Source organism: Harpia harpyja, chromosome 12 (genome assembly GCF_026419915.1).
Source record: "Harpia harpyja isolate bHarHar1 chromosome 12, bHarHar1 primary haplotype, whole genome shotgun sequence".
Taxonomy (NCBI): Eukaryota; Metazoa; Chordata; class Aves; order Accipitriformes; family Accipitridae; genus Harpia; species Harpia harpyja.
This window is the reverse complement of record NC_068951.1, coordinates 33,341,352-33,366,236: the sequence shown is the minus strand read 5'-3', so window position 1 is coordinate 33,366,236 and position 24,885 is coordinate 33,341,352. Positions and strand designations below refer to the sequence as shown.

Genomic DNA, 24,885 nt, shown 5'->3' with positions numbered 1-24,885 from the left:
CCTCCGGCTGGCGATCCGGGGAGGGGGCGGCCCCAGCCCCGCCGTGCAGGCACCCGCCCGGGCAGCCCCACGAGGCCCCCGAAGCGTGCTGGTCGCCATGGAGACGGGCGCCGCCACCGCCGCCGCGTCCCGGTGAGCGCCGCAGCGCCGGGGCCGGGCCGGGCCCCGCACCGGCAGCGGGCGGGCGGGCAGGGGGTGCCCGGCCCGGTACCGCCGGCCCAACGGCTGTGGGCAGGGCCCTGCGGCCGTCCGGGGTGGGAGCGGGGGGCTAAATCCCGGCGCGGAAAATCCCGGCGCGGAGGTTGAGGGGAGGCCTGGCCGGGCGAGGGGGGGCCGCAGCCCGACGGCGAGAACCGGCTACGGCGGTGGAACAAGCCGAGGAGCCCTGCGAGGGGACAGCGGGGAGGTGAGGGGCAGCGCCTGGCGCTTCTGGGGTGGCCAGGGCTCTGGGGCCCTCTTCTGATGGCTGCTCTCCAGGCCCTGCCTGTCTTCCTCCGTTCTCACCTTGAATTAGTGAATCATCTCAACGTTTATTTTACTCCTGATATCGCCTTGGTGACAGAAAACATGTATTTCTACGCTCCAATCCCTGTAATGAAGTCTCACATTTCTGTGTTTTCCTAAGTAAGAATAGGTGGAAGCAGGTACTTACCCATTTTCCCAAGTCAGGGTCATTCACTCCCGATTTCTGTCACTTCCCTCACATAGCCAGAAATTCAGGTGCATTAGCAGAGTGCTTTAATTGACTTAGGAGCTTACTCCAATATGAAATGTGCCCTAGCCATCCAGACTTTCACTACAACTTTGTTCCTAAGTGTCTTAAGCTGTATTTGAACCTGTGCCCAGAGTGCTTTTATGAAAAATTGGATCTCAGGAGCAAAATCTACCGTCATCTTGTTACCAGCTGGGCTCAGAGAGATTGAACCTGGACTAAGGAATTAGATCCTGATTCAGGAGGAGAATTACGCCTCTCTGTACTTTGCTGGGCCAGGGTAGAAGCACTCAATGCCTTGTAAGCGTGTATAAGCAGAGGTTCTTCTTAGAGAGATGAAATTGTTAGGAAGTAGGAGCGGAGAAGGGATGGAATATTATGAATTCTCCAAATTATTGTTGGCTTCTACTTTAAGGAAGAGGTAGAAAGCAAAGCAACCCTCAGTAATCTACCCAGTTAACAGCATCAAATGTGCACTAGGAACCTCTGCTCGGAGAAAGGACACAATCTCTGCTTTGAGGAGAATAAACTATCTGTCAAAACACCCTGTTTTCTGGCAGTAGAGATGGCACAGCCAATGAATGCTCCCTAAATCTTATCTTTTCCGGTTCCATACAGATTTAGTCCCATATTGGACATACAACTAAAAGTAGCACCATGTCTTTCATTCCTGCACTCGGTTCTCATGGGTTCTCATCAGTACAGCCTCAGAGACCAGGAGCAGAAAGTCTTTATCTACAGTCAGGATGAAACCTAAATTGCAGGTCTAAGCCAAAACCAAGGTTACTTCATCTTTTCAAGGTTTCTTTTCTTTTTTTTTTCTCCAAATGAGCAACTTATGTTCTAACATTTGTAGTGGTAGGCAGAGTTTTTAAGGCCACAACTATTTTGCTTGCCTAAGAGACATTTTTGGTAAAAACTAAGGTATTTCTGATTTATGGCCCAGCTGCTGCCACTGTGGATATTCAAGAAGCTCTTTTGCCAATCATTTGCAAAACAGAGCTAAAGGAGATGTGACATTCTCAGCTTTGAATTTTCTCACTGGAATTCATCGGCATCTCCTTAACTGACTAAAAGGAATGCTTGCAAAAAATGCTGCCTTTGAAGCCATTTTAGTTTATCAGGCAGAAGGATGGGAGAAATGTGCATCCAGGACTCTCACACAGCAGAGGGAGTTGCAATCCCCAAAGGAACAGGAGGCCAGACCTTTTATACAGTTGTTTTAAAAATTATTTCTTGATATGTTTTTCTTTCCCTTTAGATCAGCAGGGAAAGAATGTCAACCTAAACTCTTGGGGGAAGCTGAATCCTTCACATAACTCTTTTTTTTATTATTAATAGAGTTTAATGAAGGAGTTCAGCAAAGCACAGTTATTAAGGTTGATGCCAAAGGCTGCATCAGGATGGTCTGTGGGCACTGCATTAACACTAAAATCCAGGGAGAGCAGCTCACTATTTGTAGTATTTCTTAATGCCCCAGACAGCGGTTTCCTTCTCACTTCCACGTCAACGTAAGCCCAGAGCATACTGGCTTGGCACATGCATCTGCTGAGTGAGCATATGGTTATAAGAGGAGATATATAGGAGGAGCAAACCAGCAGGCTTTAGAGAAACGTTCCAGCTGTGAGCTTTCTTAACGCACATTAATATCTTGAGTTAATTCTCTCCTGGACAGAAGCTGCTGATGGGATAGAGGAAAAGCTATTGCATCCTCCTTTGTTTCCAAATAAGTCACTTTTTCCTATGAGAGCTGCAAGTGTTATTTCTTCTTTCAGGAATGCTGTCATAATCATCTGTCTCAGCTATCTCACAACAAATCTTTTTTCACTGTATTTTTAGCATTAGGACTCCACATGTAATAGATTATTCTTATGTTGTTTAGACTCAAAATATGGATCATAGATTTCTTAAAAGGATAAATATGAGTAAAACATTTAAAAAATATTTTATTAGTGCCTGTTGACTGGAAAGAGACATCGTCTGACTTTCTCTATGTAAAAATATTTAATTCATGCATCTCCACTTCCATCATTGATTCCAGGGTTGAAAAGAAAGGAAAAGTGATGGTTTAGTTCCTTATACAGATTATTAGCTATTTATTTGTTAATGATAATAACAGATTCCTATCTCAAGCTGCAGCATATTTTTTATAATTAAGAGAAAACAGAGAAAAAATCTCAGAAGCAAAGGGAGGAAATCAGCTCCTTCTTAGTCATAGGTGACCATCAAAAGCCCTGAACAGTGGGATTAATTAGGTAAGTCAGTATAAATAGTACAAGAAAGATAGTAAACATATTGATAATATTCAGAATCACTCCCTTGCTGTTATCTTTTCCTGCCATGATTTAAGCAAGCTTCTTGAAATAATTTAGGGTGCCTCTACCATTATCTTGTCTGAAAGGCTGTTCCATATCTTCATCCATCCCGAAGTTAGAAACCTTATCATAATTGCCTGGCTTAGGGGAAATTACACTCCTTTGACCCTGGACCAGCATTATCCCTTAACTTAAATAGCTCTGTCTCTCCCTGCTATCTACTCTTCATATGTATTTACAGAGAGTAATCACAGTCCTCAATTCTTTTAACCTCTCGTAAAACAGAACTTCTATTCCCATGATCATGCCACTAGTCGTCTTCTGTACCTGTGCCTATTTCTTAACACAAACAACTAGAAACATGTACCATGCCTTATCTGAGGTTTTCTGATGCCTTATGCAGCGGCACTAATACTTCTTTATATCTGCTGAAAATACCGGTCTTGCTACATCCTAGCACTTTGCATTATTCATGGTTCATAACATTGGAGTCATGCCACACCTGAACCCTCTCTTCCACCCTGTGCTCCCGACCTCATAGCAGAAATTCTTGTGAAAATCCTTAATGCAAGACTGTGCACCTGGTAGTCTTGCATTCTGAGATATTATTCAGTTAATTGAAGACAAGGGTCTAGGCTGAAAGGAGCCATATTCCACTTTCATTGACTATACATGTAGCTGTCATGAAAAAGACTGACTGCCACTTGCACACTGGGCTTTCTAGTTGTAGTCTTATGCACAAGGAGAGCCGAGTCCTGTTACAAAGGAAAGTACATTTCAATACATGTTGTGTTAAATGACTTACTGCAAGAGACAGGGACATCAAGAAGCAAATACATAAAATCTACGTTATTTTTGAAAGTGGCCCATTTTTTCTGCCCAAGTGAAATTAATTTCATGTTCCAACTGTAAATTACTATATTTTCTTCAAGAAAACAACAAAAAAGGACAAGGACAAATGGCAACAGTTTCAGAGAGGTTATGGTAAGTGTGTATTTCTTTAAACACTTATAAAGTTGCATATGAAAAATCACAGAGTTCCAGTGATCAAGAGCATAACTGCACCTAAACCTCTTTAATTTTCATAGAATGTGGCCGTGTCTTATCCTGTTAATCATGCTACCAGGCATTGTCTGATGTATTTCCTTGGCATGCTTACAGATTCAACTGTAATATTCTGCAGACATAGAATATGTTTATTCAAGGGTTTTACAGATGGCATGAATCCAGTTGTAGGTATAGCAGCCAAATGAAGATTTTGTTAGTGGATGCTGATGCTTCCATTGCAATGACATTGAGGATCTCAGTCATGTCAGACTCCAGTTGTGCTAGGTGTTATACAAGAAATATCTGTTTTGTGAGTGTAGGGTTTGGAGGGATTGTCTAATGGCTTACCAAAACATTAAAAATCTCAGAGAATTTATCCATTGTTATGCAGGTGTTTTCTTACGCATTTTTCTAAATGGACCAATTTCACTTGGATTAATAGTGAATGTCCACCATTCCCTAGATGAGCTTTCACAATATTCTATCTGGCAGCAAGGCAGAGATGCTTAAGTGTACATCAGAGCAGTTTCACATTTGAAATGCAATTTAAAATAAACCAACATAGAATGTCAAAGATAGTTTACTTAGCCCAGATATTGGTTCTTGCTTGACTTTCAACATCTTAAGGTGGTAACAATTCCTGCTGAGGGGATTGGGATTGTAAAAATGTTAAGGCTACACAGTAATAACAAGGAATGTTTAGAGCCTGAAGGGTCACCATCTGAGATTTTATGAGACATGTGGATTTATTGTTTTCCCTTTTAAAAAGGCACTTTCATTCCATTGTTTTGCAAAACCAAAGTCTCCCATGAAACACTGCTCCCCCTTGAACTGAATGGTGAGGCCACCTCACCCAGTTTGTGCCTTCCATATCCTTTTCTTTCTCAGCTTATCTACCCAGATCTAGTGTAGGAAGGACCAGGACCTACTTTGTTTTGTGAAAGCTAAACATTCCCACTGTCCCTGAATGCAGCCATTAGCAGAGCATGGCTCCTCTTATAAACAGTGTATGAAAGGCTATAAACAAAGCTAGGGAAATATATGGAAGGCTGCAAAAAAGGCTATTTCAGGTCTACCTTTAGTTTAAACTGCTGTTACTAACACCATACTGTCTTTCTCATTGGTATCTTTTGTCTTTGTTCCTCATAGCAAGAGCACAGAGACTAAAGAAATGGAAAAATTCACTCATCTGGAAGCTCTGCTGTTTACTGCTGTGCTGGAGAATTGTGTTGATCAGCTCTCAATTCTCGGATATATCATGCCGGTTTCATATGAGGGCAAGACAGACATCAGCCATGTATGTGCCTCTATCCTTGCTCTTCAAAGAAATCTCTCTTGGTTTTCTTCTTGTCTTGGTTTTATGTCTTCTAGTAGCATTTTTTAAAAATCAATTCAGATATTTTTTCTGCAAAGTGCTCCATGACCCTTTGGTGAAAAAACACAATAAAAATGCATGGATGATCATGTTTAATATTTATACTGCAGCATCACTGAAAAGCCTTTGTCAAGTCTTTGTGCAAAGAACCCTACTGACCCAAGGTGAGGTTCCCGGGCTTATAATTTTAAAATCGTGGTGTTTAGATGACAAGCAAGGGATTAGGGAAAAGGAAACAAACATGTCTAGGTTCTTATACAGATATGCAGGTATTTTAAAAATGCAGTAGAATAGGACATTCGAAAACACTCAAACCCAGGGTATTTCTGTCCCTCTCTAAGTCCACGCTAAATTTCCTTTAGTCCCCACAGACAATGAATTAAGAAAGATTCCACTTCAAAATATATTAGTAACTACCCATTATCAATGACCATTATTAATTAGTTGATTTCTAATAGGCATCATAACTAAGAGAGTTTGGGAAGAGATATCAAGAACAGAGAAGAAGTCCTAATGCTCAGGCAGAGGTTTGTTCCTGTGGAGGAAGGTGTGATATTTCTGGTAGCTGACAGACATACGAAAATTTACTCTGAGGTGTAAATGGTTCTGAGTTCTGTTGTCATATATTTTAAATGACATAGCAGGCTGTTTCCAGTTTAAGAAGGTTTGAAACTCTTTTTTTAAAGAAGAACTTAAAAAAGAAAAAAGTGTGTGACCAGGATGAAAATAAAAACCAGGATCCAAGTTTTCAGATCTAATGCTGTTCACCCTGTCTAATGTACCACTTAAGAAAGCAAGAGGAAGGTAAATCAATATGTTGTTTTCTACATGTTTCCTTTCCATACTACCTTCTTTTCAAAAAATCCGTTGCAAAGCAGCAGAAGCTGGTATTAAATTTCAGGGCGTGAACGATGCTTAGACTGTGCAATAGAGGGCACTCCTCCCCTTAAAAGAGTTCTGTGAGCCAGCCTCGCCTGTTTCCAGAGGATGCTTCTCCTTCACAGAGCTGGGTGGGAAACCTCTTATGTGCCAGCAGCAAAAACACAGAGAAAAAACATATCTCTAGGACAGTAGGAGTTGTTCTTCTTCAGACACACAGACTCAGGTTGATAGACCTACTAAAGGTACACTTAAATTATAGAGAAAACACCTTAGCTTTTCTCTTCAATCACAGATGCTCATTTTTACCAAGTCACTTCTTAAACCACAATTTTCTCACAGACTATAAACCCTACTTGTGTTCTTAAAGATGCCAAAACAAATCGAGAAGGAGAGAATTTAGAACCAAGAAAATGGCTTAGGGAAGCTACTTGCTAACTTTGGCGCTCTGTAATTTGCTACTCCTCTCCATTTCTCAGTTTACATTTGGCTGTTATTTGTAGAAGACCTGTATCTGCAAAGCACCCTGGAGCTCTGTCAGTCAAACAAATCAATGACATTTTCAAAGACTGACATCTAAATTTCAGTTGATGACATTTTTGAGAGGATTAATCACAGTGTTGGCCAGCACCTCATTGATTTTCCAAATCGGGGAATCTTGTACATTGCATCACGCAGTGCATCCCCCAGAGGAAGGCAGCCTTTCTATTTGATGAATTTTTGGCAAAAGATAAACAGCTAGGAGACTACACAGATGGTAACACATGCAGTTTACAAACTCCTTGCTCTTACATAGTTATTGGGTAATTATTAGTGTGTAAGTCCCTACTGTTTACAGACAATCCAGTTATAGCCTGTCTTGAACTTTCCCAGACATTAAAAAACATCTATTAGAACATTCATAAAATCTACATGATATTAAAGCAGTTTGTTTGCCAAAATTAGTTCTTTCTGAAGTATAGCCATCGCCAGCAAACTATTTAAACCCTTTTTTTTCTAATTAACTATGTAATTTTCATTGGTCTGTGTATACTTTGCATGTGATTCATTTAATGTAAATTTAACTGTCCAAAAATTAAGCATGTAGTCACCTGAACTCCTTCTGTAGTCAGTGGTGAGTCAGACACTGCCAGAGGCTGATTCATACCATCCAGAGATGTCCAAGACACTCAGAACGAAGCAGCCCCTTGCAGTGCCCTGCACACTGCCCTCGTGGATGATGGCAGCATCACAGACCACTAATGGAGCTTTGCTTGACAAGTAACTTCTTGGACGTACTACTGGCATACACAGTTGCTGCCCTGACCACTTGTTTTTTACTCTGCCCTCTGTGCTGTGTTGGCACAAATATGTGTGTGGTTGTGGAGGGATCTGAACTGAGAACTGGTGCTGCTAAAAATAAACATTTTTTTTCCTTTTTGCTGGAAAATATTTCAGCTCAGTGACTTCTCTAATCCATTTCCCCAACCAGCCAGGGTGGGGAGTAGGCAGCTACAGACTAGGATGGGGCTGGCAGTGACTGCGTTAGCTGGCTTCAGCGGTACGGCTATTATGTGTTCAGCCATAGAGATGCCAGTAGGCTGGCAAGAAAATTTTCTCTTTTCATGTCCCAGTGTATACAGCTGCATTCTTACCCATAGCACATAAAGCAGAGAAATTCCTAGAAGCAAGGCCTCAGCTGATTTTATAGTGTGCTTTTGCTTTTCTGGGGATTTTTCTTTTTTAATAAAATTGTACACAGCCACAAGATACCTTTCCATGTAGAAGAGAGCTGCCAATATTTTGAATTTCTTCTTTGAATTGATGTCATACTTCCTCCGTTGTCACTCTCAAAAAAACCAGCTAAGCAGATAGCTGATGTCTATCACTTTTATTTCCACACATCTCAGCTCTTGTAATATTGTAGGGAAAGGTTGTGGTGACAGGCAGTGGGAAATGGCTATGATGGAGAGAAGGCAGAGGGGAAACAGGCTAACAGTCTTCCAGTACATAAAATCTGCTGCAAAGAAGGACGGAATGATTTGTTCTCCATGCGTATGGAGACTAGGACAAGAAGCCAGGGGCTCAACTGCAGCTGAGGAGAAAAAAACCTTCTTATGGTAAAGATTGTTGTGATGTGTTGGCACTGGCAGGAGGGTGTATAGTCTCCATTGCTGGAGGTCATTAAGAACATGTCAGGAATGGCACAGTCTGAACCATCATCTCTTGGGGCAGATGAATTCACCTTTTGAGGCCTTTTCTACTTCTGTCACTTTAGGACTTTTGATCCCATGAACTTTAGTAAGCCTACATTGTAGATAACCAAGATAAGTGTTTCTGCTCTTCTACTCTTTGCAGAATGTAACATACACTACCAACTGTTCTTAGTATAGCTTAATTCTAGTTTATTATTAATTTTCCTTCCTCTCACATAATGTTGCAGAGGGTTTATTTCTACTGCCTAATGTGCAAGCAGGTCTCTCTTACTCCCTTTTAGACTGGCATCCAGGAAATGACAGAAATCATAGAGACCCAGAAGGAGCTGGACATTAACTACCAAGAGCTTATGTCAGCAAGGCAAGGGAGTGGGGAAACAGTTACCTCCATGTCTCTGCAAAGCATCAAACACAAGCAGCAGCTGGGGAAAACTGAAGATCTAAAAAGTACCCATCATCTTTCCAACAGGGCCATGAAACACAGTGCTCTGTCTGTAGAGGATCTCAGGAAAATTCAGGCTGACAGGTGAGTGAAGCACAAATATGATGGCTATGGGGGATGCTCAGAGCTGTAAAGTTCTCAGTCTATCTCCTGAAAGCAAAAATACAGGCTTCCCACTCTCCCACTGTACCTCACTCTTGGTCTGGAAGGAATATCTCTAAGGAGCACAGTGGGGTCTAGCTTCATAGGCCATTTAATTCTGGCCTTTGCTTGCCTCTGGATGCCAAGTAATGACAATCAGTTTATTTTGAATGGAGTTGCAAAATGTTACTCAGTTGATAATGGTTGCTAGGGTGGAATTCATGCCAAGACCTAGCCAGTGCTGATGTTCTGGTATTTGGAGTCAGCTTCCCCTAGCAGATACATACAGGCAAAGCAGGATCTGAGCATTGCCTCGTGAACTCAGTTATTCTGCAGGGCACACAGAGCCTCTATGGCAGCTACAGCCATTCTCCTTTATAGAACAGATAATGTGTATAAAGACCAAAGAGTTCCTTTCTTTTTTAAAATAAATTTTATTCCTGCACCTAATCAAGTGACTTGATTTGCAGAGATACTAACAGCCTTTGGTTTAAGAGACAGATTGGGGAACTGAGCATTCAGTACGCATTTTTCTGCATCCTGGCTTCTGTCCTTTAGTGTTATTTCAACAAAGGGCTTAAAGATCCTAACACAAATGAGGAAAATGCAGCTAAAATATAAATACCATATGTACCATGAAATTCAATAAACTGGGTAAGCCCATGTATTTGTTAAGATCAGCTTAGAGCTGTACTGGGATATTTTGACACCCAGATATCCCTCCATAGACACACTTGTCTGCATCCTCATGTCTCATTGTCCAAGATCTACCTAGCTGTCATCATTACTGCAGGCCAGCAGCCTTCTTCCTGATGGCAGCACAGTCTGGCACAGCATGGATATGTTTGTGCCTCTTTGCTATTTCCTAGAGTAGCATTCAGGGCAGCATTTTTAAATTATAAACTTCAACCAACTCCTAATAAAGAGTTCTCCAGATGTACAAGAAGCAGGTACCATGGGAGAAGCACTCCTGGGTTTGATAGACATAGGAACAGAAATGGGATCTTATATTTCCTTACCTTTTTAGCTGTAAACAATACTGAATAAAGGTGCCAGCCACTGTAGTACCAGCACCTGTAAATTACTGTTGTGTTCCTTTTCTTCCTGGCAGGCAGTATGCAAGTGATGTAATTACAGTCACTATGAGAAAGATGCAGGAGTTGGGAATATTTAATAGCCTAACAGAAGCTAATGAGAGAGAGAAGGCAAAAAAGAGCAAGTTTCATGACTTCCTCATCAGGTCAGTCTTGTGTTCAGTACTTTCCTGCTTAACTGCTCAAAGCCGAAGTCCGTTCCCCCTCAGTACATGCTAAAAAGGAAAATATAAAAACTCCTAAGATACAGAAAGGATTCTGCTTTTTCAACTTGAATTATTCTCTCTGCTTTACAAATTGCAAATTCCCTTTCAGAAAGAAATAACTGATGGTTCTGATACTGATCTGAGCTAGGAATTGCCTGAGCTTTCACCACAGTGGACACCAGTGTCTGCATTAACGCAAATGCTGCTCCATATCAATGAAAACATAATGTGATGTAGGAACTCCCTGATCTTTAACTCCTTGTCCCCAGTGAAAACCAGAGCAGCAGAGAATCTGTTCAAATCAGGGCCAGCAACATACGGTCTTTAGGTTATGTGATGCCCAGGAGGATCTGCTCTGACCCATATGCTAATATGCTCCCTTTTCCCAGGAGCAGCGAGGGGCTAGCACAGATGGTGACAGATGCAGTTGTCTTATTTAAGGCTAATCCACCAGCCACTGCATTATAGATCCTCTTCTGTCTCAAATCTGATAGGGTACGGATTTGTTACAATCTCAACTCAAACTGGTGATTCCTTAGCTTAAACTTCTGTGCACTAGAGGTTTGGAGGTTTTTTTAGCACGGGAAACTCTGGTTCAATCCCCAGCCTATCAGAGAGAATAGCAGTCATCAGAGAAGTATTTGACCATATTAAAGCTACTTTGTTATGTGTAGCAGCTCAGGCCCATCATTTAGAGTAGACAGCAAAGCTGCTGTAGGTCATGATTTGTCATGAGTCCAACCTACTGGAACAACCCCGGTGGTGGCTCAGTGGTCTGCCTCCAGTGCAAGTCCCCAGCTTCCAGTGAAATGTGTGATTTGAAGCATGAAACCCAACTCTTCCACTGTCTAAAACCAAGGGATTTATTGTTTATCCATGGAAGGGACAGAAAGCAAAATGAAAGCAGCAATTGCTTGTGGAATAACTATGCAATACTGGAAGGTGGAAAGGAGCAGACAAATTATAATCAGAAAGGACATAATCTTTTTTTTTTCCATTCTATCAATCATATCTAGCCACTATGTTGTCTGTTCTACTATACATTATTTTCATGGAATGAACTTGGTCTGTCTTTCAATATAATATATACTTGTCTGGTTTTGTATCAATATACTAGTCTGAAAGCAGTCTGCAGTAAAAGCAGAACTCCTTATCAGGAGCTTTTGTTTATCACAGTCACCCAGCTAAGGACTCTGAAAATTAAATGCATGTTTGATTGTAAGGTTGGGATAGGAAATGAAGTCTCAGGTACCAACTCTAGTATTTACTGGCTTTAAATCAAATCATAAGCATAAAAGCTTAGAAAAGCACTCAGAGTGAAATAAGATAATAATAAGACCTAGAACATTACTGCATCTGTTTTGTTTTAAACGGGTAAACAGGTCTGTAGCTTTTGGCCTTCACTCATACCCCTTCATGGATCTCAGAATCTGAGGCAGTGTTTTTTGAAAGATTTTAAGTCCAATATGAAAAAAACATATTCCATACATATAATGAAACTTACACAGTTTGGCACTCTCTGCTGATTAGGCATGCTTCTGCACAGAAACAAGGAGATTTTTGCCTGAAATGCAGAAACTGGCACTCAATGATAGCCTTCTTCCCTCTCTGCTATAGGAATCACATCATCCTCAAGTTCACTCCAGGTTTTCAACACAAGCATCTCCTGGTTTTTCGTTCATTCTCCCTTTCATTCCCATTCTCTTTGCTTAGTCTGTGCACCTGTTCTTTTGGGATTAATTTACCAAGTCACTAGCTTTGGCGAGGAGTCTCTCTTCCTGACTTGCAAATGTGCTGCCTCCCTTGAGGCTCAGAGTGAAGTGCTTCTCAGCCTCAGGAAGGGGCTTGTCTTCTGCTGTTCTGCACAAGCAGGCCAAGATTTTGTTTGCACTTCTTTTAGTTCAGCTGTTACAGACTCATTGAGTGAGCAGGGCAAGTGGGGCAGTGCTCAGCTAGCACTGTATCAGGAGACAGGAAGTTCTCCTTTAGGTAAACAGCTCTTGTCTTTTTTGGTATGTTCAGGTGATTGTATTTTCCCATTTTTCTTCAGGGAGGAGGAAGGAAAGAAGGAGATAAAGTCACTTGAGAAACAGCTGCAAGATGTCAAGAAAGAAACAGAAATAGAACTTCAGGTGAGATCACTTAACACTGGGCATCATGCCAGCAGGGAAGCTTGTTAGCAAGCTCACCTCTGCTGCCCAGGAACTAGCACTCAGATGAGAGGATGTGTGGCATATATAATGATCCATCATTTAGGAATATAGAAGCAGAATAACTGCAATAAAGATTTGTATTCTGAATAAGCCTGCTAATGACTTTAGGAGCAGTGTCCAATGGTTTTTAAATGGGAGCTCAAAATGCTCATAATCATGAGACTATGATCAAATTAGAGTACCCCCAAAACACTGCTGGGAGTGGCAAAGCACAGACATCTGCAGTCAGTAAGAAAGAGGTTATCAGCAGATAGCAGTATCTGTCATACTTGTGCAGACGTGACACCTGGCACAGAAGAAAGTGTGACGATGAGGGAGTGAGAAAGATAGACACCTGGCATAGGGGCATGTCATTTTTCTACCAACAATTTTGTGTGGGGAAAATGTCATTATTTTAATCTATTTTTCTAGGCTTCCAGATATTAGAAAATCCCAAACATGGGAGTCCTACACAAGCGCAGATCAATGTTACTGCACATACGGTGTCAACTTGATCTTTCTGGAAAGCTTCAGGCCTTCTGTCTGCAGCACGCAAATGGTGTGTGCATGCACAGTAAATATGGGGCATTCTGGAAATGTCAGACTTGCTACACAAGTGCAGATCAATTGAGTGGCATATCGCTGGTCACTTTGATGCTCAGCAGACAGCTCAGACTTGATGCTCATGCATGCTTTAGAGCAAAAGCACACGCAGTTCTGTGCAGAAACATGGAAAGGTAGCCTAGCCCTGCTGAGGCAGGAGAGAGTGTGTGATAGAAAACAAGCAAAAGGCAGGCAGGTTCAGAGCTATACAAGGACTGGAAGCAGGAACAAGAATCTGATGCTTGGTTCAGTACTGAGCAAGAGGACAGCAAGTGCATCTGAGGAAAGAATTGGTATCACTGAATTTTGTCTTTGGACAAAAGTGTGGACAGTAATCAAGCCATGATATAGTTGGCTACAGAGAGGAATTTTAAGCCACTGACATGCTGGTGAAGTACAGTTCATAGAACATGAAGGTTTTGTGCTGGCAGCCTGGATGCCTGTGCAGTGGAAAGTTTAACTGTAAATACAGGACGGTTGTAAGAACATGAAGAATCTATTGGCACTGGTAGTGTATGCAGCTATCTATAACTGACAAAACACCAGAACTCCAGGGGAGATATTGGAACAGCAGAGAAGAAAGCAGGAATGTACAAGACAGAAAAATTAATTTAGGTCAGTAGTCATCTACTACCGGTGATGCTGGAAATGCGTAACATACACTGGGAAGTGTAGCAAGGTGAAAAGTACACTGGAAAAAAACTGTGGACATAACAGAGAGGAGAAAGAAGAGGAGTCACTGAAGGAAATGGAAAGTTAGCAAGTTAGGAGACAAACCAAGGAGGAACAGTTGTGGGAACTAAAAGAGGAATGCAGGATAACCTTTTTTCCTACAGATTTGAACAGAACATCTAAATGATGTAGAGCTCAGAGCCAGGACTGAAAAGGGGAGCTGTATACCTCAATATATACTTACTTACTGCCACCGGTAATGGTATGGGAGCCTATTTCCAGGCCCTATGGGACAAGCCAAAAGTCCCTTGACATCTGTGTGGCAGTTAAACAAAATAAGCTGGATAGTTTGTGAGGCTCAGAGACTCTATGTGGTCCATTTGCTTCTCCACATTGTCCCTTCTCAGTCAGATTCTGAGGGCTCCTGGGAAGCCCCTGTTCTCCCACTGCCCAAGCTAGTGAATATGATGAGGTAGTTCTCCTTCTGTGTACTGCTCCTCAAACCTCACAGTGTCCATGCACACAATATACATATCCAGTTCTGGTTTAATGCCTTCCCAGAGACTGGTGTATAGAGGGCTGTAATGATCCCATCTCGCACTAGCAGCAATGTCCTGGCACTCTGCAGTCAGGCTGGGCACTTCTCTATGTCCTGCCCTGTACCTCTCCTACCTCTTGCAGTCATAAGAAGGTGTGTAGCTCCCGTGCTGAGAGGGTGCTCTTCGTGTTCTTTCAGTACCTTCTGCTAATTCAGTTCCTGCTTTTTGCCTCATCAAGTGGGATCTGCACTCCTCTGGGATTTTGTTTTTATATTTCCAGCTTAGAAGTCCTTTTCTGGGCTTCCTTATAGTTTCAGCTTTGATAACAAATCAAAGACAAGACTACTTTCAAGTACTGCTTTCCTCCTGTGCCAAAAATAATGGTGTCTCACTGTGTCTCCCAAGGGAGAATAATTTCTATTCGCTTCATATGGGATTTTCCCATAGGCAGTTTTACAGACACTTGCATGATTTGTCACCTTGCCAACTAATTAAAACCAAAAATACAGCTTGCTGATTTTGGAGTACTTTGAACAATAATAATGCAGAGACCTGTAGACAAAAGCCTACATGGTTGTCTCCGGTCTAGTGGATGAGAAAACAAAAGCGAGCAAATCTAACCATGGAACCAGAAAAACATGGTCTTTGCTTCACACATGTTGCCTATATGTATTTTCAGCCTTGCTACCTCTTAATGAGATGCTAATTAATGCTTCATTACCCTGCTTGACTCATTTTTCTTTCTAATGGAACACAAATCAAATGCTAAATGTTCTTATTTATTTTGTTTTCTTTCCTCTTGGAAAGCACTGATGTCTCTAAAAGAGCTGAATTGATCAGTCTGGTTTTGCTCTTACCTCTCTGTGCAGGAGCATCACGAGTAGCTCTAGTCTGGCTGCAGGAGTTCTGTTTGCTGCTGCAGTGTTCATTTTCTAGCTTGTTCAAAAATACTTACTTTCTCCGGTTTCCTGGACAAGTGATGGCAGTCTGTACAGATTTTGAAACAAGTTAATATCGTATAGGATTATATACTTTAACAGAAAAACTTAGGAAATGTAAACTTTAGAATTCCTGCATTGCTATTCACCCAAAGACTTTTTATGTCCTGTAGGTTTTGTGGTATACTCATGCCATACATGTGTGTAGGTCATGGTATAATTTTGTAACAAGCAGTAATATTGCAGGATACCTACCAGACAGAAGACCAAGTCGTTGCACCACTGTACCAGTGAAAACTGGTCCGTAACTTTTATTCTACGTGGGCTCTCATAGCACACCCAGCTCCACTGTATCAGTGCACCACTCGGTAGTGCTTTTAGTAGCGCAACTAAAATCTGTCACGTTTCTTCCCTTATCCTCTCCCAGGCGAACAAATGCATCAATGAAGTGTTCTGGGGGAATGTTTCAAACATACGTACGCACCCACGGGTGCATGTTTCTACTGGAGAAATGCACCAGGTGATTACAGTAGAAAGCACAAGGTTCATGATGGTCCTGAGCTCCTGGGTGACTTCATTCCACTGCTGGCAGAGCCCCAAGGCAGCTCAGCAGGACCCAGAGCTGGTGCACTAGATCCAAACCTGGCTCCAGAGGGACAGGACTTTCAACAAGAGTGCTGCTGCCAACAGGTCTGCTCCCTCTGCCAGCAAACTGCCCCTCACGCAGCTTGCTCCCGCAGTTGTTGGGATTGGAGGTGAGCTAGCGGAGGGCTGCAGAAGCCGTTATGTCGAAGCTGGGTGACCTTCCAGGCCTGCTCTCCTTTCGGCTGAGGCATTTCTCGGGGGCGTGCAGCATGGGGATGTTCTGGCAGCTGGGACAGAGATGCGGGCTACAGCCTTATTGAAGTGTCTGCAGGGCTGCACTTTGTGGTGTCAGGGGAAGCAAGTCCAGGCTGCAGCAGGTGTGTAGATCTAAGCATATCTTCAGGCTTTGCAAGCTGAGATAGCGCAGCTGCCAGTGGAAAGACTTGAGCTCATACACACCCGGTGTGGAAGCAAGGAGGCAGGCAGCAGGGCTCTCTGCCGGCATGCTTGCTGCCTGCACGTAGCACAGCACCCGTTCCCCAGCCCCCTCCAAGTGCCTGCCAAATGGCGGGTGCTGGGTGTGCTGCTGGCGGCAGGGGGTTTATCCGACTGCTGGAGGAATTCCTCAGACTGTTTACTCCTGTTTGCTATTTTTGTAACCAGCTATATTTTAAGTGATTGTAAATACTAATTGCTGTGGAAGAGCTGAGATATCTAGGTGGCACTGGCAAGAGAGAGAAATCAAAGTAAATGAAAACACAGGAGCGCGCATACCCTCTCCAGCTAAGCGCAGTTGCTTTTACATCCAAACAGCATCTGTGGGGCAGATTCCTATGGCACCAGCTAACAGCAGCAGACAGGCCTCTGAGCTGATGTCTGCAAGCTGAGAGATCAGAGAAAATCAGCTTGTTTACCTGCTTGCGAAGCAGACTGGCTCTTGACAGCTATTTCCTGGGTTTTGATCTTGGTCTCTGCCAGTTTTGTGATAGTTTTGGACACATGAGGTATGATTTTGCATCTTTGGTTTGGCAGATTCAACACTGAAGTCATCCCAAACAAGCAGCCCAGAGGTTTACTGCATTAACTATGAAAGCGCTCCGTGTCCTGGCTGGGACCTTCGCTATGATAAACCAGAATGAATAAATATTAACTCATTTTCCCAGTGCCTGTCCCTGAAGTTCAGGGAACAGCATGCTCTACAGATGGTGCCCACAGCTTGTGGGCATTTAGTGCTGCATTTACTACCTGCAACCTAATACCAAATGCACCCCAGTTCTGCAGCACCAGGTCCATCAGGTGGGCTGCAGTACCAGCCCACATGTCTGCAGCTGACTTTCCCTCTCCAAGCAAATGCATTGCTGTAAACCACCAGTGGGGTTTTGCATTTCACTTCCCGTCTGCTTTGGATTGTGTAACCAAGCCCCCAGACTCCCCACCTCTAACAACGATGTTTTACAACACCGCAGACCAAATCCAAACCACAAACATGCCATACAACAAAAAGCAAACAGAGCAGATGGACCCCCATCCCAGCTGAGGCCTGGGGCGCTGGAATCAAAAGCACTTTTTCGTCTGCTTTACTAAAATATGAAAAAGAAAATAACCTGGTAAAGTGCTCATGCTCTGCCCCACCTGTCTAATACCCGAGTACTTTGTAACCTAGGCTGAACCCTTCTTTTCTGACCTGTTTGCAGATCCTTAGCAGATAGCAGTAACACACTGACATCAGCAGCGCTTGGCTTTGCTGAGCCTCAGCACCACAAAAAATCAGCGTTTTTCATTAGCATCTCCCCAGTCTCTCTGCCGGCCCCTCAATTTAGACACGATTCCACCATGACACAGGAAGACAATCTCAAAATAAAGTAGTACGGTTACCTCCTATGTCTACTGACCAGGAACACAACCCCTCCCAATGCGCACCAAAATTTCATACCAGGGAAAATAAAGGCCATTACCAGAAACCTTAATAGTGTACAAATAGGTCATGTCTGTAGCTGTCTGCAGTCATATGATGATATGGCTGTTAAGTAGTATCTGATGTTTGAAACCTTCAAAAAAATGTGAACACATGACTTTTAAACGCACAAAGCAGCATCAGCCAAGGCCCCTAATTGTCCTGAGCCTTATAAATATACTTTGCTCTTCCTAACTATGTCCGACAAGGGGTGCAGAGGGAAGGATTTTCCTTTTAACGGTTCCAAACTCTTCTTATAAGGAAACCTTTTCGAAATGAGTCACACTGCAGAGGCTTTTAAACACAGCGCTATTGAGCTGGCTTCTTCCTGTGGCATTTTTCCATGTTTACACAGCTAAGGAATGCGAGGGTGCTTCAGAGACTAGATATGTGGGCTTCAAAACATTTAAATGCCAGCACTTTGGTATTTCATCTTCAGCTGCAAGGTTTGGCTGATGAACGTCAAACCCATCATAGCGTGGCACGAAAGCAAAGAGAAAGGCTGTAATGGAGCAATTGGGCGCCAAACCAGAGACATTAATTGATCTTGCATAATTGCATAGGAGACTTTGATGACCTTTTTAACTCTTAATACAAAAGTCTAGAGGTTTTCATTTTACAGACGGTTCTTCCAAGTTCCAGCCCCAGATTAATGAACTTCTATCTGTTACTCAAAGAAATTAATTAAAAAGGAGTAAACAAAACAATAATCCCAAATCAAGCAAATGCACTTTGCTTCCTGAGCATGCTCCAAAAGCCAGACAAACGGGGCATGTTGGCTCAGGATTTTTGCCCATGGCGGAGCTCCCGGGCACAGAATTCCCCCAGGAAAGCTCAGCTCCATTGCAAAGCAAGGCATGAGGAGAGGCTGGGAGCTCACAGCCAGCTTTTCCTTGGCACTTCTTCCTCGCCCTGGGTGTATGCTGTTATAGCAAAGTGGGCACCATCTACCTGGTAAGATTTCAAGAAACTACTGTTTAAGCATATGAGCAAGACAAGATTAGATTTTCACCTGTTCCTAAGGTTGTGTTTATACAGTTGCTGCATAACTAGAAAAAAATGAATCCAAGGAATAGAGTATACTTTAAGAAATCAAACTTTGGCTTACGTGGGACTGAGGCATTATCCTCCTCTTACAGATGCTCACTCACAGACGGCCTAATCCAAGAGGTTAGTAAAGTCTAACTTCAAGCAGTTGAAATTATTTGGCTTCTTTCATGCTTATAATAAGCTTGACTGAATCCATTCCTGGACCAGAGACCAGAAGGCCTGTCTTCTCATCCCATTCTGTTCATCACCCTCTCTAGAGGTAATCACTCCTCGCTGATGGGTTTATTGCCTTCTCTGTGGGTTACAAACCAAACTTCCCTTTGAAGTAGAGGTGGAAATGGAGCAACGTTCAGGGAAAGTGTGAAGCCTATAGCCTTGTCTCTTCTGAGTTTATCAAGGAGTGGAGAGATTAAGAAACAGTGAGCTTACCTCAGTCTCCAGGCTTGCTTTTGTGCTTCTTCTGTCTCCTCCTCCACTAGAACCGAGATAATATGATTGTTTACCTCAAAGATGAGCTCCAAGAAATGAAGGCCAAAACAGACATGGAGAGCTGCTACATGAAGAAAAGCACAGACCTCCAGGTCCACCAAACCCAGAAGAAGTGCAGCAATGCAGAGAACGTCCTCCACAAGGAAATTCAGGTAAGCCCTTCCCCATGGCCCCTACTGGAAGGCATCTCTGGCTAGTAAGGAAAGAGTCCTCCCTCACTCCCCAGATGCCCTTTCTGTTCTCCATCACAGTCACCAACACAACTTTTTGAAGTGGATCAGGAAACTCATCCAGGTTAGAAATCTTTATCTCTTCCATTGCTTCTCTATATTGTCCTGCAAACAGCAACAGTGCAGATGGCACAGCTGCAGGAGACAGTGGCTGGAGGCAGGGACTGCTTAAACTAATACCATCGTCAGAGGAACAGACCATAACTATGCCCAAAGGGTGTAGTTACAAGGCTATTTAGCAACAGCAGCCCAAGCTCCCAGCATTGCCCACAGCACTTTATGCTGATAAAGCTGTTTGTGTGGCCATAAGGTGAACCAGCCTAGAAAACTGTTCTGATTTTGCAAGCATTTTTTTTTTTTTTTGACTGATCAAGGTCTGATCTAGTTGTCCCTTTTTCATGGATGGCTCGGGAGCAAGAACTGCCTTGGTTCATTTTGTCACTGCGAAAAAAGTCTGTGGGCTACACAGACAGCTCCTGCATTCTTGCTCACCAGCTTGGCTTTCTGCAGCACGTGTGTGCACACACGTATGCACTAACATTGTTTCTCACGTTTTCTGTCTGCTCTGGTCACAGAAATTAAGGAGCAAAACTGATGAGGAGATTCGAGTCCACATGGAGATTGAAAATTTCCTCAGGCAACACTATAAGGTATGTGTGACTGTCTGCTAATGCTTAAAATAGCAACTGATAAACATTATATCATCAATCAGTGCCTGAAGAAAAGCAGTTACTGCTACATCAAATTTACCAGGTTCATGATTGCTGCTGTTTGAATGGCTACTTATCCTCAAGTCTTAATTAACCAGCTCTCCCAGACTTGGGATTTGCTACATTTGGATACATTTCCTTAAAATTACAGTTCATGCAATGATTGGCATTGTTTATTCAGGTGTTAGGGATTTTTCCTCCCTCAGTTGTATTCAGCTAATTGGATTTATTTAGACCTTCCCTGGCAGTAGCTGGGGCCCCCAGCGACTCGGTGAAGAGTGCTACTGCACAAAGCGAGGGCAACAGTTTTGCAGACCCAAGTGTTGCACCGTAAGGGGCACTAAGAAGGAAATGACACCAACTCTCAGCCCAGTTTTGCCTTATCTTGATCTGGGGAAGAATCAGGGTTGGATAATTGCTAACTCACAATCATGGTACCCATTTTCAGCAGCAACCAACCATGAATGTCCTTGTGCTGTTGATCCAGGGGTTCAGAGCTTTCCTATCATCAACAGCAGTACCCGTTACAGTGAGTTACACTGGAAAGCATCTCATAAAACTGTATGATTAGAAGAAAACCTATACTCCTGCAGGGTACCTAACATCACTGCCAGTACAAAATTTAATAGAAGATAATAAATATTTTTAAATGTAATTTGAGGACAAAAAAGTGCTGTATCTTGTGAGTAATTAAATAGTGTCCTCTATATCCCAGAGCCTTAGTCTCATCAACACTTCATAGTGAGGAGACTTTCCAAGTACAAGCTGCAGCCTATTTGACCTCTACCAGAAGGCAAAGTACAAGCCTCTCTGTACTGAGACAGCAGCTGGTGGCTTTATAGGGGCTCACAGAGAAGAGGATGACCATGCCCTCCATCTCCCCTGTGTGTCCAGCTGTGATGCCATAATGAGATTGATGCTTTTCCTCAGATTATTTTTCCATGCAGGCAATCATGGTTGTTGCTATGGAAAAGTTATTTGTGAATGGGAGGAAGTCATCTGGGTGACTGTTTCAGCAACACCTGCCCTCCTATTCACAAGTAAGACAAAGCCAAGTTTACAACCTGAAATAGCGTGAAGTGCTGTCCCCTGGGACCTTATTCCTGGTGCTCTGAGCTTAATCCAGAAAGCGGGTAGGGAGTCAGGCAGACCATAAAAGCTTTCTCACTGACAAATTGTGTTTCTTAAACCCCCTCTCTCTGTATACACACAAAGAATGGCTTCTGGTTGTCACTTACTTCACCAGGACTGACTGTGCACAAAACAAGCCCACAGTGCTTCTCCATTCTTCAGGCACCTCTGAAAGCCCAACCTCATCTCTCTTCATCCGCAGTGCAGTGCTGCGGCTTCCATGATGAACCCCCAGTGAGGGGCCTGCAGGCCACCAGTAATTTATCACTAGTCCTAGGGGTTTGACCCTTTCAAGATGAGAAGGAAACACTGACCATGCAAAATTTACAGGACTCTTACCACCATCCTGACAGCAGGCCACATAATAGGAGCAAACCTTTCCCCTGTACACTCTTTGTACCATGCTGAGCACCACTCTATCCCCGTGCAGAAGGTGGAAGAGAAGCTGGAATACTGGGTGGACAAGTATGAAAACGACACAGACGCTAAAGATGAAGAACTGGATGCCCTAAAAGCATCAAAGGCAAACAACTTGGAAATGCTGCAGAGACTTGCCAAGGAGGTAAGCAGCAGCATCTCAGTGCTCAGCCATGCAAAACTGCATCCTGGCTTTCTCCTACCCTCATTCAGATAGGCAACCAGGACCATGGGAAAAAAAAGAAATCAGTAATGTTGAGGTGTAGGGTGCAATTATAAGCACTGGTCCTGGGAAGGCAGGAACCAAGTAAGCCATCTTCTATTTGCCACCTGTGACATCAAGGGAAGATGATGATGTTTTCCCTGCTTTCAAATACCAGCAAGTAATCAGAGAGCTATCACCAGCCTTTGTGAGAGGCAAAGACACTGTTCCATCCTATCAGTATGCCTCACCTTAGTTTGTTGCCTTAGTCTGAACAAATCTGCTCCTTCTAGCAACACTGGGGTAAGACAGGCTGAGACTGGAAAAGGCAGCTCATCTGTTCCTGCAGACACACATTCACAGCTGCACAGTGCTGTTATAAGGGAACTGATTCTGGTTAAAACCGTTCCTGCCCCACACTGGTTTCTTGATCACAGCTATGCAGGCACAGCACAGTCGGCAGCACAGGGCAGAGAGGTGTCTAGAAAAAAGGGTGTTTTAAAGCCAGAAGGAATTAACTTGTAATCATTCCTTACTGTCACTGGGTCTGAGACGATGGGACTGACTTAGATGTTTCCCTGCCTGTGGGCTCATTTTTCACTCTGTACACTGTCATCTCAGAGTCCCAAGTGTGTTTGTACATCATCTGCTGCCTAGCCTGGGGGAGCTCGGGTCCTTCCTACCACCATCTGTTGCCTGAGACGCCATCAGACAGCCATTTTACACCACACGATCAGAGGGTTAATTACACCCAGGCCGTGAGAGGTTTCACTTTGGCAGCAGATCTCAGTGCCTTAGGACTGACAGTGGTAATGAGCAACATTTGCCATCTGGATTCAGGAAAGATCAAGTAAAGGAGGTGGGGGAGGAAGGCCACGCTTACACATTACCTTTGGGCTGCCAGGGAGCTCCCCAGTGCACAGGGTGGGGATCCACACCACGACCCACTGGCCAGAGCAGCCCCGGTGGGGCTGTGAAAAGCATGTAGCAAGGATGAGATCAATAAGCAGCCAGAGGAGAAGACTCTGCACCAGGGTCCAGGTGACCCTTGCCCTGCTGTGGCAAGCTGCTGGGCAGAGTGAGCCTTGAAGGTTGGCCCTGCAGTTTAGGGGATGTGTTGTTCATGCGGCTGTTGCCACCCCTGTGCTATCTTGCAGTGCCAGACATTCGAGGAAACCATCATCAGTGACCGGGCAGAAAAGGAGGCTAAAAGAAGACGAGAGCAGGATGCCCTGGAGCTGAAGAGCATCTTGAAGGTAAAGGGGAGCAAAGCTGAGGCGGTCCTGCTCCATCAGCAGTTGGGAGTTAATAATTTGCACCACAGGCTTTGTTCAGGCAGAAAATGGCCTGAGAAAGTTGGCTGGTGTGGGGTGGCACAAGCAGAGGACAGACAAAGCCTGTCCCTTTCTACTGGGGCAGACACAAAGCCAGCAGCTAGCTGCAGGTTTGAGAAGGGAGTGAAAGGGGAGAAGCCAGTCTCCTTACATGATGTGGGGCTGTGCCCGTCACACCAGCCCCACTGCGTGGGTGATACAGGGAGGGTCACGGGACAGTTCCCCTGCTCGTCCCCTTGCCACCAGCCAGATGCCCTCAGCCCAGATGTGGATACCTCCAGCATAACCAGCACAGGCCCAGCTGCTGCTGTGTGGGCCAGGGGTTCCCTCCTGCGGCTAGGGAGCGCGCAACAGATCCTCGGGCTGTTGAGCTGTACCAGGTAGCCCAGCAAGTGATTTCTTCTAAGACCTCTCTCTCACTTCCAGCTGCAGGCCTGGTGGAGAGGTACAATGGTCCGCAGAAACCTTGGCCCCTACCAAACCCTCAGGAAGATTTGGGAGAAACAGCCATCAAAGCAGAAAGAAAAAGGGAAAAAGGAAAAACCTGGAGCAAAGAAAAAGACACGATAAGTAAAGAAAGTGGCTGCAGACATGCTCCAGGGCTATTGCTGGGCAGGCCACTACAGTCGGTCTGTCTGATAGGACAAAATAAACCATGTAACAGAGCTTGGGCTATTCTGGAGAACACAGTTCATGACAGACATGGTTAAGGTGAAGCTGCAGTTAACTCTTAAGATCTTGAAGCTGCCCTTGTACAGTAAAGACACAGTTTGTCCAGCAGATATGCTGTATCTCCCAAAGTGCTTTATGGAAACATGATAGCTAGCGGGAGGTAATCCTGTTAACAGCCCAGTAACTCACCTGCATGGGACGCTCTGCACCAAGGACCTCCCCTGCAGACCCCAAAGCACTGGCCGTGGCTGAAGCGCTGGTGTTTGCTGTGGCGCTGAGTAAGGCAGGGAGGCCAAGTCCCCCACATCTGGGCTCAAAGCAGCTCTCCCTGCTGTCAGTGCCAGCATTAGGTTGGCAGGGGGAAAATTGCTGACAGCTTGCAGCGTAAACACAAGGGCAGTCAAAGCACGCAGGTTTCCATTCCCACAGTCCTGCAAAATGTCAGCGCACAGACAGAATAGCTCCAAATACCTTCCAACAGAGGGGAGGGACAACGGAAAAACACAGCCGGTCGCACTGCCTACAGGAGCTGGTCTGTCACAGCCGTACCCACCACCCTGGCCGCCATCTCTGTGCAGCGAGATGAGGCAGCAGGCAGGGAGCAAAGCTGCTGGGGAGCAGCGTGCTGCTTTCTTAACCAAGAGGGGAGCCCTCTCTCCTGACACGACTGTCAATCACACGCAGGTCTGTGCACAAAGCAAAATTAGCCCTGCGGTTGAGCTGGCTGGTTTCTGACACTCCCACACAGGAAAGCAAGCTCA

General features: G+C 44.1%; 1 protein-coding gene across 2 annotated transcripts; it reads left to right on the top strand.

Annotated features, from left to right (window-relative positions):
- Positions 1–84: 84 nt before the first annotated feature.
- Positions 85–24,403, top strand: IQCG (IQ motif containing G). Of its 2 annotated transcripts, XM_052804641.1 has the most exons (10): positions 85–132; positions 5,224–5,371; positions 8,805–9,049; positions 10,218–10,346; positions 12,457–12,538; positions 19,419–19,580; positions 20,234–20,308; positions 21,930–22,061; positions 23,276–23,374; positions 23,879–24,403. In XM_052804641.1, exons 1-10 carry the CDS (start codon positions 98–100, stop codon positions 24,020–24,022), a joined length of 1,251 nt encoding a protein of 416 aa, XP_052660601.1. In that variant the 5' UTR covers positions 85–97; the 3' UTR covers positions 24,023–24,403. The 2 variants fall into 2 exon arrangements, with proteins under 2 accessions (XP_052660601.1, XP_052660602.1); XM_052804642.1 differs by lacking the exon at positions 10,218–10,346.
- Positions 24,404–24,885: the final 482 nt, after the last annotated feature.

Coding starts and splice junctions, on each gene's coding strand:
- IQCG (XM_052804641.1), top strand. CDS start 98: ATGGAGACGGGCGCCGCCACCGCCGCCGCGTCCCG. Junction 5,372..8,804: donor GCAAGACAGACATCAGCCAT/GTATGTGCCTCT, acceptor ACTCCCTTTTAG/ACTGGCATCCAGGAAATGAC. Junction 12,539..19,418: donor AAACAGAAATAGAACTTCAG/GTGAGATCACTT, acceptor CTCCTCCACTAG/AACCGAGATAATATGATTGT.